The sequence below is a fragment of the Buteo buteo genome, chromosome 27 (genome assembly GCF_964188355.1).
Source record: "Buteo buteo chromosome 27, bButBut1.hap1.1, whole genome shotgun sequence".
NCBI classification, from domain to species: Eukaryota; Metazoa; Chordata; class Aves; order Accipitriformes; family Accipitridae; genus Buteo; species Buteo buteo.
In genome coordinates, this window is record NC_134197.1 from 8,287,666 (window position 1) to 8,303,875 (window position 16,210).

Consider the following 16,210-nt stretch of genomic DNA (forward strand, 5'->3'; position numbering starts at 1 on the left):
TTTTTTTGGATGTTGCTGAGGGATATATGTACTAACTACTGTCTATATTCAGCAAAACCACAGCTGAGTAGAAATACATTTTTATTAATAGATAATGCTGTATAAAGCTAGTATTTCTGCTATTAAGTCAGCATTCAAACTGATTCAAAATGAAGACTAATCTAATGAAATTAAGCAATTACTAGTCTTTTTCTTGCTGCTTGTTTAAATATTTTGCTGATGTGTACCTAATAGCGATAAATGTTTTTCAGACTTTCTTCAAAAAGCCTCTTGAAGCAGAGATCACATTTTGATGGGAAAAAACTTTCTGTGATTTTATATATTATATAAAATTAGGTTGTCACTGCTAAAACTGAGAGACTGTACCAGAGTAAAATGCAAAGTTCCATTAGCAGGTACCATTGCAAACTTCTTGGAAGTCAGGAATCCTATAGTTGGCTGCCAGTAGCTAAAAAATTTACATTTTATTATTTATTGGTATGACTAAAATATTTTGTATATCAATATAACATCTAAACAAATTTTGGGTTGTCGTTCTGACAGATGTTTCTGCTTTCTAAGTAATCTGTTGAATCACGCAGTACAAACTGAAGTGACCTTTGTAAATTTGTGCTTTATGGAAGTAAAATTAACTAAAGAAGCTTAAAAAGCACAAACTGAAAGTTTGTTGGATCACATTTTGATTAATGGTGATTGAGTCCATTTAAGGTCAAAGGGTGACAGAAAATTTGTAATGGTACTCCTGTAAAATGGAAAGGCATCAGGAAACAATGGTTGTCTTTAAAGAAGCCTCCTTTCCTTCTGTTTCATTTAAATCTACTATTAGGATGTCAGGTATATCTACAGCATTGTTTTACTTAGAGGTATTAGGCATTGGAGGGGGTTAACAGGTCTTTGTTATATTGACAAGCAAAGAGAATGAACTGTGTTTAAGTAAGTAAAAATAGAAACATTCATTTAAGAATAACAAAAATGTAACTAACTTCCAATACATCACTCTAGAAAAAACTACCATTGGAAAGACAGAAGCATGACACAAATTACATAAATTGTCAGTAACATCAGAATTTTAAACTATTATCTGCATTTCAGAAGCATGGAGAAAGACAGAATTGTAACAAATGGGAGGAAAAGAAAGGTTAATTTTATTTCTTGAGTAAATAGTGTGTCTTCAAAGAAATCACTTTTGTAATCACATCACAGACTTGTATCTAGTTCTTAAAAGAAGGAACAGGTCACCTCAACTTTACAAATACAAAAAATGTGAAAAGTTGCTGGAGGTTCAGCTATACAGGCCTTTCAGAATTGTTCCCTCCAGCTGTACTTGGCTTTGTAAAGCCATTCTACAGCTATTTCAGAAGAGCAGCTATAGATAGAACAGAGTTGCACTTCTGCTAACTTCTGCCAAAATACCTCTTGCAGATGCAGAAATTGAAACAAAAGTATCTTTTCTCTGGCAAGGAGGGGGAAAAAAGGCTAGTGCTTCCCATTCCAGGAAAATCTATGTTCCTTAAAATGCATGAAGAACGACAAGCAGACCTAAGAGCCTTTCATAAAGAAAAGGATGAAAGTTGCTCGACAGAGACTTGTGAAGCTCTCTTCTCTGTTAGATCTTACCCCATTTAGACTACAGTAGTAATGTTTGGGGATATTTTTTCATCTAAATATTCCTATTAAAAGATTAGCTGATTGGTTTTTTTGTCAGAACAGTCTTAATGTTAGCATATATATTTGAATATAGCATATTTGAATCCACATTCAAGTAAGTGGTTTTATTTATCACTAATGAGCCTTCTTGTGTGGGAAGTATATAATTTGTGCAGTGACATCGTGTTTCTAGGACAGTGTTTTTCTATGAGGAATAAAGTTTGTCCAATGCATGAAATGAGTATCAAGAAATAAGATCTAAATTTTAGTGTTCAGTCACTTTCAAATCAAATATATATCTGATAACTTCTAAAATGATTATGAAGACAAGCATCTATATTTTGACACATTTGTGGTTTTCATTTTTGGATACAGAAGTAATGAGCCTTAACAATTATGTAATGTCAGATTTATACATTGGTTCGCTGCTTCCATGGCTAGCTGTTGAGACCTATGGGATCAACATGTCCTTCAAATGTAATTATGTTTGCAATAGTTAAAAGACGTACCGGCCTGTGGAAGTTGCCAAGCAAGCAGTACAGCGAGTTCTTTGCCCTGTGACAAGCTCTATAGTAAGTCACATTTACTTAAAAATAACTGAACCCATTAAATTGTCTCAGTATCGTTGTACTGTGCTGCTGTCTTTAGTATGGCTAACTAGGAGTGCTGGAACAGCTAGGAACTCCTGGTACAATAGATGGTGTGCCTGAAAAGGAAAGGCTTGCAGGCCTTTGTTCAGCAGTGAAATTTTAAGTATTGAAAACAAAATGGCCATACAGACTGAATGATTAGTACAAGTCAAGCTGCTACATAAAAGGTGACTGCATATTCCTGCTTCCACGTGCAAGAATGTACATTCAAATTTTCACTTGGAACTTTATCTGACGCATATTAGAAGCACTGCAATTAGTTTGCAGTTTGAAATATGTAATTTTTAAGTATGATTATTACTAAAAGTTGGGGGGGGGGGTGTAGAAATGAACTGTTTGCCAAAACTTCCATGTAGCATAACAGGCTTGTGAAGGGTGGTACTTTGCAACAGTTTTCCATTTTATCACACCTGAAACACTGCATCCTGTAGTAGCACTGTGCCGGAGCCACACTGCCACCTTTTGGGTTAGCTTAACATCACAGGAATGATGTACACTCCATCACAGAAGTACGGTGCAAACTGTAGCTATAAAAACAAGTCTTTTCAGATTGTACACTTAGGCATGGCAATTTAATTGTAAGGAAATATTAGCAATAGCTATGCAAAACTATTCCTCCTTTTGTATCACTCCCATATGAACAATACAAATTATATATGTACATGCCATGAGCTGTTTTCTTGCCTTTTTTACTCACCAGCACTACTCACAAAAGTCATGGGAGATACCAGAACTTGTACTTTGTAAATCAATGATAGCTCAACACAGTAGGTTGTATAAAAAAATTCTACATGATACTGATCAGAAATCTGCCCTCACTTCAGGTTTTTAATATTTAAATATGTCATTATGTGGCTGCTGCCTTTTTTAACTTCATGACTTTACAGATGCACTGGCTGTGTTCACCCTGTAAGATCTGCTCCAAGACTAGTTTTGGCATTTTGCTGTGACAACTAGCACTTTATAAATTATGCTATAGAAACAATATGGTATGATATTTGTGCCGCAAGTAGTTCCGTCCTTTTTCTTTTGGTTGATGGCTGTTGCAGTGACGTTTTGTTTGCTATTTTAACCTATAAAATGCTGAGCTAGACATCAGGTTGATCACCGATCTTAAACCAGGGGGGTGGGTACCACACAAAAAAACCCAAACCAACAAATGCTAATGCAGTTTTTTAACTTCCTAATTTTGATGTTCTGAGATAATTCTCCCCTCTATACCTCTCTGCAGTTCAACTGAACTATACAATAATTATTCTAAATAGCTAAATATTTTAGCCTGCTTGAATGACAGGGTCTCTTTTCCTTAGCAGGCTAGTGAGACCACCTGTAGCATGTTTTTGTAAATCTAAGTAAATATCTTCGTTTTCTTTTACAGAAACCTGATATGAATGGTATTATAAAACCACCTTTTCTAAGGTATGGGGTTTTTCTTAAAGCTTTTACACTAATTTACTTGTGTTGATTTTTATATTGGCTTATTTATTGTATTGATTGATTGTGAGGGGAAATAAGGCTGTTTCTTCCAAATTACTCTGCGAGGAATAAGGATATTTCTTCCTAATTACTCTGTGACCTTTCCTAGGCATTAGTAAAACATTATGGCTAAAATTGGTTGCACTTCTCTGAAGAGTGGCGTCAGGTAAAATACATTGCATTAGGCCCTTCTCAGAAAAGTGTTTCTCCAATAGTTTGACAGGGAGCAGGACTTAAACTATGTCTTTGAAGGTTATAAACAAAAGTCTTTTGAAGACTGGGAGCTATTTAAAAACATACAGATCTAACTGGGTATTGACTTCCCAAATTTTGGATTACTGCAAAGTGAGTCTTCATATATAAGCTTGTTTTAAAAATTCAAGTTAAACTAAGAGTTGCACAGAATCCTTTAGTCTAAATCCATAACTTAGTCTTCAGACAACTTGGATGAAGAAACTGCATGGCTTAAATTTGGGTTTGTATTGCAGCAAGCCTTCTAGTAACTTTGTGCATTTCTTTTCAGTGGAGAAAATCCTTTTGCAACTGTGAAACTCAGACCAACAGTAACAAATGACAGATCAGCACCAATTATTCGATGAATATACAGTCCACACACATGTACTTCTTCCTTATAAACACCATTTTCAGTAATGACAATTACTATCTAAAGTTGTTCTAAAAATTTATTTAAATGTAATTACTGTACAATAGAATCATACTGGAATGGATTTCTGATTTTTTTTTTTAAACCTATACTTTCTAATGAGGCAATTGCTTTGGGCTAATGTTTGAGCACTTTGGCTTGATTTTACAATATGCCTTTTTTTGTAGTAGGAATTGTGAAAATACTGGAGATAGTTTGGATACTCTAGTAAACCAGTATAACTAATAGCTCACAAATATGAATCTTTGGCATTCATTATTTGGAAACTGCAATGGTAAGTTCTAAAATATAAGCCTGCATATGCCACTTGCTAAATAAGATGATTTTTTTTTCCAAACAGAACAATGTAACAACTGCCTTATTCCAGAATAGAGAATTACCTGTATAAAGTGATGATACATTATTTTGTTCAAGACAGACACCCTAGGTTATAAATAAATATTTATCCTTTAAGAATAGACAATTTGTAATGCTTTGCTTAATGTTCAGGTACAAAGTTTCAAGTGTTAACATAAACCTAGTTTAAGTCTGATGTTGTAATGTCAACACATGCAATAACTACTTCTTTTAAACATGTTGTCAAGCTTTAGTCTTGTAAAAAGTCATAATAAAAGTGCCATGAATTTTTTCCTCAAATTCTAACATAAAAAGCTGCCTTTGAAGTTATTCCATTACTGCAGCCTTCCACAACAGAAAAACAGATTAAGCTTGAAAATTTTTGGTTAAGGAGCCTAGCAATGGCCTAAATGCTGGCATAGTATAGTATCTGAGTTAAGTGAAATACACCTTTTAACTTCAGTCACAAGCAGAGTTGTACAGTTGGTTACCTCAGGCCCAGATCTTCTAAATCCAATGGAGCTAGCTTGTCTGAAAAGAGTTTTCCTACAGTAATAATCATCTCACAAATTAGCCTAGAATATTAGAAACTGACTCTCCACACTGCATCAGTGTGGAGTGCTTTATCACTGTACAGTTTGGGTGATATTTCCCACCTGTCTGTATTGTGACTACTGCCAGTGCTTAATCCTTACTCTAAATCATTCTACTTCACATGTGTACATGCTTCCTACAGCATCCTATGGTTATTCATTGTGTTGTGCCTGCTTCTATTACTATAAACAGTGAATTTGAGTTGTGAAATGCCTTTCAGTTACTTGATACCAAAAAACAGTATATGAGCATGTAATGGCTGCAGAGGTAGAGTCCACTCATTCCACATCTTTCTCTCACACTGCCTTTCAAGTTCAAGGCTGAGGACACTTCATTTGCTATAGAGCCTTGCAAAAATATCCATTATCCCATTTTGAAACACCAGCTTTTCAGAAGTGTAACTTATACCTCAGCCAGTTTTCTAAAGCATATTAGAGGAAAGTTAACCTAGACTGTATAAGCTTTCAATAATATAGTGTCAGAAGGAAATAATCTGAAATGCAAAAATCTTTACTCAGGGCAGCCTATACTTGGCAGTGCCACAGCCTCTCTTTCTAGAGAAAAGTGCCCTGCTGCAGACAGAAGGTACTGGTGTCTGTGAACTAATACCAATTCCACAATGTTAAGAAGCTTCTGCTACAGCAGATAGGACACTGCCACTGCAGCCCTTGGAGGTTATATGTGTCCCCACAACCAAAACCTTCACTAATTAAAATAGAGCTTTTACTGTTTGTTATTACTAGTGCCTTCAGAAGACAGACACTGTCCACTAGCATAGTGGTAGCACACACAGCACTTGCAACCCTTTCCTCAAAAAATTCTGATGTGCTTAAACAAGTACAGCCGTAAACCAAGTCTTATGATAAAAAAGAAAGGATTCTGGCAACTATTTATCCTTCTTTGTAGCTAGGATTACTAACTCCACTTTCAAACTACATGTAATCAGACACATTAGTCACATACTTAATAATCCAGCCACAAGTTGAGGATTGCAAAAGGAAAAGCAGTTTTATTTAGTTTTCAACAGGTGCCACTAAACATGGAAAACAAGTTGGGTTTTCATGTTTTGCAATGCACATGCTCATAAAAGATTAAGTTTAAATTACATGCAAGAGACTAAATTTCTTCACACTTTACAAAACAGGTCTGAAGCAAATAAAATGATTGTACATGACATTTACATTAGAAAGAGTATGCTAACAGTTGTAGCTTCCATAAGCACATCCACGTTCATCCCCTTAGCCAAAAGCTGCCCCACAATTAGGGCATCTTCTCTGCCTCAGTGCAAGACAGAACAGAATCCCAATTGGAAAGAATACAATGGCACACAAAACACCAAGACAGGTGAAGGTGTCCTCCAACACGCCAACCCTGTAAAAATGGAAAACAGACTTAGTCAAGGACACCCACCAACTTTGCCCCAAAGTTACCACTTTGTGATCTGGCAGTCACTAAAAAACACACCACTAAAAACCACTTGTTTTATATAGCAAGATAAAGTACAAAGATGTTTTGGGTTTGGTTTGGGGTTTTTTTTTCCTTTAAAAGGAATTTATTTTCATAGCTTGCAGCAGCAGATTTTGAATTATACCACTTAAAGAAAAACAGGAAAGTTGTAGGTGATCAGACTGTAGTTAAGAAGTCTACAAGGTTTAATTCAAACTAGCTGTTTAGTTCCAGACAGCAACCATTTCTCTGTCACTACAATCCAGGACTGGTACTTAGATCAAAACATAGCCACCACACCTCTGAGCACTTCTATCAACTCCAAATATTGGTTAATGCAAGAACACCAAAGAACATGCGCAGGTGTAGCACCTGCTATACGCACTTTCAATTTGGAAAGCTTTAACATGAAACCCTGTGCCTCTGCAGCCATCTCTGGTCCCTAAACAATCTGGAAGTCATGGCTCTTCTGTATTCTTCCATCCGAGCTCAACTAAACTTGGCAAGTAACTACACAGGAATAAAAGATCACACACTGTAAGGAAGTATCAAATGTTACTCCTTGCTAGCCCTTCTTGGGGTCAAGCTTTTTCATATAGGCAATGGTACAGTTTTCTAGAACTAAACCTTAGTGTCACTGAAGTTTACTCTCATAAAAATGAAAAGAAGCCTGCTTTTAAAATAATTTACTGACTCTTCTGGAATGATACAGTGCTAAAGACTTAACTGCACTAGTGTTGTTATACTGGTTATTGCACACCAAACAACTCCCATTTCTCAGCTTTTTAGGTCTTTTACAACAGGCAGCAGTCACACTTGTGTCATATGGTTTGCCTACCTAGTTTCCACAATTGTCCTGGGGTGAACCCTCTCAGTTTGTTCAATCTCAAGTCTCCCACAGTATATGTGCACTAGAGCTCTTTCAGAAAAAATAATCCTTGTTTTCTGAATGTTTTGATCTGATGATTTGGTGCTTTTTCTCGGCTTCTTCCTAAGAGAAAGGTTTGAGTGGGCACAGAGTTGTGTAATGCTGGTTAAGGGCTTTTGGTGAAACATCCAGCTCATGCTTTCACTAAGCAAGTTAAAACCATTGCAGACAGCAAGATGAAATAGGTTTGTTTCAATCTGTTACTTCAAATTAATACACAACTTGATAATGTCTGGTTCCTGCAGTTGCCAGCACATTCCCTCAGATGTGCTGGCATATCTTTCTTCAGAGAGCGCAAGTCAATGTAATTAACATGCAAAGGGATAGGTGCGCTGGGCATTCAGGGTTCTGACCAATTTAGCAGGATAAGGAGGACTTAAAAAAATTCTAACTGGAGATTTACAGTGAAAGAGTACTTCAAATGTCAGCACCTTGTTGTGGAAGGTGCCAATTAAGTAAGTGTGTACAGGACTGTGCTAACTACTCACATTCAGACTTCCTAAGTCACCAGAACAGCTCAGAGGCATAGCACTACTGTCATAAGCTGTTTAACAAGTTTATTTCTGGTAGCTAGAAAAGTCCAAAGGCCAAACGCACTTCACTATTAAAATAACCCTCAGTAGGTGTTCCTGGTTTCTACTTCCAAAAACTGATGTCCTTTTAGAACTGTAGAAGAACCTACTATCGATGTCATTTGGCTCCAGCTGAGTCATAACTGAATGACCACCCTACATGAGAAATTCTGTTTCAGCACAGTTCTGTGACAGCAGAAATTTACCTGAATTTCAGTCCCTGACTTCTTTCTCAAGTGCTGTATCTAAAACATCCCCCAAAATTAAGACAGACAGTAAAGCCTGAATATTCAAGACTCAAGAAATTTGAGCAGCTATACTAAGTCGTCAAAATTTGGAGTTTAGCAAAACACTTGAACAAGATGTGTCCTCTTAGATTCCCTGGTACAGTGAAAGTCAACAGAAACAGACCTAAGTGACCTTGAAATACATGCTACAAGCAAGGTGCCAAGGTCAACAAGCTGTTGTTTCCCTACAGAGCAGTCACAGACAACCTATTGTACATGTAAATAGAGCAAAGGAAGGAAGATGCAGACTCAGAGACAGTTTCCTTACTGCAGTTGGCTAAAACATTACAACTTGCTTAAACTTAAGAACCATTCTCCTTCCCCTCAACCATCATAAGCCACCAAAGGCTTTTCAAAGTGTTCTTCATATTCTGCTGCTTATGCAACTTCATGTTCACCTTAAGCTTTCAACATCAGTCCCCTCCTTTTGATGAACTTACTTAATTTCTGTTTAGAGTCCTTATGATAGAAGTCAACTTTACCGAATCCAAAACATAACATTATAGCAGCTACTAGAAAGAAAATTAACTCTATCCCAGCTGAAACCAGGACAATTTGGTATAAAGGTATTGTCAGGATACAGTTGATTGCAGCAGTAGTTTTATAATTTCATATCCTCAAATAACACTCCTTTAAGGCAACAACTGAAAAGATGTAGAGTAATGCTCAAATCACCACATAGATTCTAGTCTCAGCACACAAGTGTCCCAAAACTCAGACTTTCATAGCCTGTGCTGTTCATTGTGGCCACTCCTACCAACTCAGCATAACATTACCCCTCTGTTCCTTCTAAGTCAGGCATGCGTACTATCAGAGCTCAATCTATCAGTGCAAGTGCTTTATTTTGCCACAACAATGTAAGATTACTCTTGAACATTGACATCTGTGTGTCCAGAGAGATAAGAACAATGAGAGATCAGCTCTGCAGAAATGTTCTGCTTTTACAGCAAACTCTCCAGGATTTCAGATCCTACCATTTTTCCCAGAACTGGAACATGTTTTGTAGAGTTAGTTTCAGTGGTGTAGGTACCACCATTTTTTCCCACAGCTCCAAAGCACTTCAGGAAAGCTTCCTCAAACATGGAAAAAGTTTCACACCTCTCTCCAGTACCTTTTAGCTCCAATTCCCATACCTCTATCATGAAATCACAAATCCAGATATCACATTGGCCTAAATAAAACTTTAAAAGTATCCATGGTACTGCCCAAACTCATAAAACCACCTTTCTCCAGGCTGGAATTGCCATATTCAGCACACTGATAGTCAGCACATGTTGTAAAGGACACTGGTTCTGGCATGTCACCCACAGATACTATTGTTAATACTAGAAGTACTAAAAAACCCCTAACATTTACTGGAGTACTTCGTACAGTGGTTGCAGTATCAGCAGTATCTGTTCTCCAACTGAAGCAAAAGTGATGTTTAAGGAATCAAGCATAAGGTAAGAGTGGAACTTTCTTCCTTATAGATTTCTTTACATCTCCAAAAGGATATGACAGTCTCCACTGACGACACCTAAACAGACTGTCATACCAGAGTTGGTCCAGCTTACCTGCCAGGGTTTTGTGTTTGATTCAAATTACCAATTCTCACCACAATGAGTTGCAGACTTACAGAACATATGGACTTAACACACAGAATCCCACTTTCATTTCTGGTATTTCTACAACAAGTTTTAATACTGACCAGGTACTACAGACACACTTAGCAGCAGCAAGAGCAAGTTTCTTGGAAAAAGCACTACTGCCTTTGTGATACAGTTTACCAGAGTTCTCTTTTGTAAGTCAGGTTTGGCAATGCCTACATCTGTCCCGCTGATACCACAAGCATTTCTTGTGGGAATGATGACCAGAGTTTTGTGTGCCATCAGTTAGCCTTTACACTTCTGCTGGCTTGATGACAAGTATGTCCAGTGGATTTATGAGGATCAGAGAGAAAGGTGTCACACACCCCACCTGGCATGCAATGCATTTCTACTTCTACACCAAAATGCTGACAAATTACACTATATGCCAGCAGACAAGAAGGAGCCAGGCCATTTCTGCTGCAAAGCAAAAACTCACCCTTGTCTTGGTGCATTAGTCACTGACTCACAGCACTTGCCCTGCATCACCTCAGCAAACAGCACTCAGAGAAACTACAGGTGGTAGATTTGCTCAGCTTGGTTAATACTTCTTTTTAGTCTGTCTCTAGTGTTCTGCTACAAAGAACTTTACACCAGGATCCCCATCAGCCCATGGGAGCAGTGCCTGCTTCCCTTCCCCTCTCACCACAGAGCATTCCCCAGCAAAGTGAAATATCATTGGGGAAAATGGTCAGAGGGGATAATACTGATGGGGAAAGAAATATGGAAGGAATTATTGAAAAATTATAAACAGAACAGCAGTCACTGTCACTACTAGAAAAAAGGCAAATATCATACAGTGGCATATGATGAAGTAAGCTTTTCCCATATACTCTGGATTATTCACTGTATACAGCTTTGTTCTTCATTAAAAAAAAAAAAGTGGATTAATGAGACAAAGTCAAAAGGAAGGAAAAATAATAAAGCAAATGTAGCTCCCATTAACTTACCCTTCCTACCCACCTTCCAAGTCCTAATCCCAAACCAGTTGTTACATCATTAGCCTGTGCCCCGAAAGTCAAAATCTGCTTGCTAGGTCAAGTTCAGAGCATACTAACCCAAGCAGAGATGCTTTTATTAGACTGACTTTTAAAAGCAGAGTTGAAGAGCCTCATATTAACCCTTGCTTCCAGAGATTTCCAACTAGCTGTCCTACCTAAGCATATTATTGTGTATGAGGCGGGGTTAGGTAGCATGGCTTAAGGTTAACAGGAAAGTTTTAGTGTAATTTCTTTGCCATACAACCTCTTTGCCTAGGGCATATCTGGACACTACAACTGTAAAATTACATTGCAAGTGACCCTCAAAATTAGACTGCAGTTAAAGAATGGAGTCAGTAAACAAGGCTCTCGTACCCTTGACTTCATTCACCAGGGAAAAGATGTGCTACAAGAAGTGCCATCTCCTGGGAAGAATCTGCTAATAGGACTGAAATGCAAAGTGATTCAAAACTGTTCAGAGTGCCAGACTGGTTACAGATACAGGGATAGAAAAGACACTAAGTTTCAACCAAAACTGGCAAGCCTGGATGCAAAAGTTGAATATGGCAATTTGTACTTGTGGAAATCCATGAAATGCTGAGCACCCTCAGACCAAATAAAAATTGGCAGTAGAAGCTTAGGAGGTGAGGCCTCTCCTTTTCCCCCTTCACAGGTTAACCCAGTAATATACTATATGCACTGAGAGGCTCAGACACAATCTCGATGCTTCTAAGTAATTAAAGATTTAGGCAGTTTTTGGTACTACAGATCTATCCAAGAAAGGCAAAGTCCCTTTTCCAGGCATTTCAATGACACCAAAAATAACATTACTCTGGAAAAGACATATTAAGTGCAGTACACAGCACGTTAAGGCTATTGTATTTCCTGCCTTGTTTTGCTATTACACTAATGCCATCTTTTTCATTCACGCACATTGAGCATTCCCCTCCTGCAGCCATTCAACTCTTGCTTTGTTAGTGTTTTTAAATCTTCTTCTTCTCTCTTAATAATTCCATATTCAGTTCCTGCCCTGAAGTCTACCTTTGTGACAAGTAAGCCAGTGTGTTCAGTTAAGAGTATAAGCAGCCTAATTTTTATCTGACCTTAAAGAATAAACACACTAATTAAACATTATAGAGGGATCAATCAGGGTACTTCTGGTCAGCCCCGAGTAGCTGCAAACCCAAGCATAGATGGCTGCTGTCTAACCCATTAGAATCAATTAACCCTCTTAATCAGCTTGCAAGGCCCAAGTCTATTGCTCAGCAGATGTCCCTGACACTTTAAATAGAATTTATTTTAAACTCCCTTCCCCCTAAACAGAGTTATTCAAGAAGTGTTTTGTGGTAATGCAAAATGCCACTTTAAAAAAAAAAAAAAAGCCATCCATATTCAACACCAGACCCAGGGAAAAGGACCAGCAAGGGACAAAGCAAGCCACAGGAAGCACTGCTGGGTCAGCGACAGAGGAAGACCAGGCACAGTACAGCTAAGCAGCAGACCAAGTCAGCTGCAAGTGACACTCATTTGGAAAGCTTCCCAGAACTGTATCTGCATGACCTCCACCATAACATACCTGTTACTTCAGAGCCAGTTCCTATCTTGTCTATAGCAGTGTGATTACTACTACAGCATTAGCTACACAAATACTTTCTGGCTTCTGTCGATTTGTGTCACCACCTAATTTTAGATGAACACTTATCCAATCACTGCTTAGCCAGTTACTAAATCTAGAAGGAGGAAAAAAAAATACTTTTCGTAAAGGAGAATATGAATATTTTAGGTTTTTCTTGTGTATCTTACCTGAGCTGCAGAGTAATTAGAGACTCCATATTCAAACTGTTAGATTCATTAATGTAACCAAACATAAATTTCGTTCTACAGCATAAACCACATAAAAGCTGATTGTAACTGCACCACTCCCAATCTAAAAATAAAGTGGAAAGGTTTATTTATACTACAAGCAGCATCTTGGATTTAAGCTATAACTGCAGCTGCCAACTCCGTAACTAAGGTCAATTATTCCCACTGACAAGTATTTAAAACCAAATTACTTTTCAGACAATCCTCTTCTTGAAAATCAGTCTTAAAACATTAATATCTTAAGTCAAATGCTCAAGATCAGAGGGCCAATAGTGAGATCTGCGAACACAGCATCAGTACAATTTGACACGTGCATTTTTAGACTTAACACTGCATCACAGTATTTAAATGCGTGCTTATCAGCATTTTTCATCCCTTACAAATAAATTCAAAAGGTCACACCAGCTAATCAGAGACAGTTTGGCTATACGAAGAGCACTGCAACACCTGAAAAGAAACTGCACTTCACTTAAGGGTGTCTCCAGCTGTCTTCTACACAGATACTCCCTCACTGATCAAGCAAGTGGAATTTTCAGATCAGTATGCCATCTCTCCTGGCACTGAGGCTGGTTAAGTCTTTAACTTTAGATTTCAACAGAAACATGAGACCAGTGACAAGCACAGACTTTGGAAGTTGCACACCAAATCTTTAATTTTCATAAAAACAAACATAGCTAGCTTTTCTTTATGTCTGTCCTAGCTAATGCAACAGCAGCAGCCAGGTTAAGCATGTTTAAATCTCACCTGCAAGCAGCAGAAGAAAAAGAATTGACAATTATATATGCAACTGAGTAAGCACGGGACCCTTACAGTTTTAATTTCCATGAAGAAAGATGCCAGCTCCTCTAGCCTCAGCTTCAAGGCGTATTGAATGGATGTTGATCTGTATTCACAGAAAGGAGCCCAAATCTATACATAGCCACTGGCTTGCCCTCCTCAACACAAGGCGTACATATATGTAAATGCAATTATCTTTAAAAGTCACCTTCAACTAAGAGACACCACAGTATTTGCAGATTTATCTGAGCTTCCTTATGCTTTAGGCCCTACTTCCTATACAGAGGGCTGGCAGCAGAGCCACAGAAATTCTGGCAATGGGAACAGCCTGTACCTAGTTGTTGTCTTTCCTGAAATGCCTATAAATCACCAGCCTTCTCTAATGTAGTAGCACCACTGCTTTAATTCCAGTTCTGAGAACAAGCTAATTGAGACAATCTTCATGGCTTCACACCAACAGCCTAGCCTCACAAGTGAGGCTAAGCATGCCCGTTAAAATTCTCTGTAGGTGGCGGACATCTATCCATGACAAACTAGACTGACACCTGGTGTGGTTTTTCCTCACTTATGTGCATACACAGCCAGATCAGTATCACCTCTGGTTACCAACAAACAAGACCATTTTCCTCCTCTCACCCGTAACAACTCATTGCTACAAAGAAATCCTAATTACCAGAATACAGACCCCATGACAAATGGTGACACTAATTAAAAAAAAAAAAAAAAGCTATCAACTCAGGCCCAGTGACAGACTGGGCATTAGGGACCAAATTATCATTTTTATATGGTCCCATTAGGGAATACATTCCTGCTTTACCTTATTAATTGCATAAAGTCTCAATTATTAGAAAAACATGTTTTGATTATTGTCCACAAATCGGTTCAGACCAGTAGAAGTAAAATCCTCAGAAACAGCAAGAGGTATGCTGTTCTCACTTGGGACCCTGTTAACAGGCTTACCACCTCCTCTCTTCTGGGCTTAGGTAACAGACTTCCTGCTAAGCAGCTGCGTGCCTCTGCTGTTAGGCTGAGGGAAAAAAAAAAGTTACAGCTATCCTGTCAGTAATTCCAAATGGCAGACTCGTGGCATCTGCTCAAGTCTGCTGTATCAAGGCTGCCTTCTTTGCAATCATGTGCATAAGTTATTGCTGAATTTCACGCCCTAACTGCTCCAGCCACCAAATTACCACACAGCAGGGATGAACGCCCCAGTCTGCCTGAACAGCATACATTTACAGAAAGCTGCATACTGTAGTATAAGTGAGCTACACCGATTCCCAACACAGGCTGATCATCTTTGTGACAAAAACCAATGTCGGGAGCTGCTGCACTATTATAGCTATTCTATCTATTCCTCTTTATAGCACTCTTGGAAAGGTATTTCAAAGTTGGCTCCACTCGCAAGACTCAAAAGGCTCTCCAGCATGTCAGCCTGCTGTTAGAAACTGAAAATCTGCAGGTTTTCCCCAGAATATCAGACATGCTCTCTAAATAGCTAGGTCTTTTTTTTTTTTTTTAATTCCTCACATATTTAACCAGTACATATTATGAAATTATATTAAGAATATTTACATTAATTTTAAATATAGTTGTTGTGAATAACTACAGAAAACCTCTATCCTGAACAGCCTTCTATCAAACCACAAAGTATTTGTGATTTAAATAACTGAAGTAAAGAAGAAATTTCAGAAGACTGAAATTTTGAAGGACTTGATCACCTAGATGCAATTTTCCCAGAGTCTATTCTCTCAGGAGACATGCACTTAATTGAAGAAAACAAAATTTCAGATAAAACCTGAGAACTTACTACTTTGTCAAGTAAAACAAAACAAACAAAAAAACCCCCACAAACAAAAAAAACCCACCACCACCCAAAAAAAACCCAAACCAAAAAAAACCCAAAAAAACTGTACCAGGGAGAAGGCTGTAAGAGATCTGAGAATAAACAAACTTGCCTCATCTTCCAGTCCTGGAAGAAGCTTGAGTGTTATTATAATTTGGGATCCACTATAATACTTCTCAAGCAGATGTTTTGTAACTGTCAGAAGAGAAAGCTGCCACAATGTCCTTTCCCTCACCCTTTCTTCCAAGCAATTGAATACTTGTTAAACAGGAAAATAAAAACCCAACAAGGCTCATCACAGGCTCTGTACCAGATTTTGAAAGAACCATCTTTTGCAAACATCAGATCAAGAGATGGTTTCACAACTTTTAAAGGGATCTTTCTTCTGTTAAGTAATAGGAAAGCAAACATTCCTTTGCAGTTTGTTTTACCCAACAACACAAGATGGAGAAAAAGAAAATGAAAGTGACCAAATGAGAAGCAGCCAGACTGCATTCTTCAAGCTAAAAAGATAATTACATG

At 37.9% G+C, this 16,210-nt stretch overlaps 2 protein-coding genes across 3 annotated transcripts in view; one reads left to right on the top strand and one right to left on the bottom strand.

The window, feature by feature from the left end:
- Positions 1–5,241, top strand: part of BAIAP2L1 (BAR/IMD domain containing adaptor protein 2 like 1) — a 44,219-nt gene extending 38,978 nt beyond the window's left edge. The window contains exons 13-14 of the mRNA XM_075058318.1: positions 3,676–3,716; positions 4,297–5,241. Coding sequence (XP_074914419.1) covers positions 3,676–3,716; positions 4,297–4,372 — 117 coding nt within the window. The 3' untranslated portion in view covers positions 4,373–5,241. The remainder of the gene's footprint in view (positions 1–3,675; positions 3,717–4,296) is intronic.
- BRI3 (brain protein I3) overlaps positions 1–16,210 on the bottom strand; it is a 51,366-nt gene that overhangs the window by 29,609 nt on the left and 5,547 nt on the right. Inside the window, exon 3 of one of the 2 annotated variants that reach the window (XM_075058319.1) lies at positions 6,350–6,738. The exons of the other annotated variant lie outside the window; for it this stretch is intronic. Coding sequence (XP_074914420.1) covers positions 6,606–6,738 — 133 coding nt within the window. The 3' untranslated portion in view covers positions 6,350–6,605. Of the gene's footprint in view, positions 1–6,349; positions 6,739–16,210 lie in introns of those variants that run through there. 2 annotated transcript variants of the gene reach the window in all.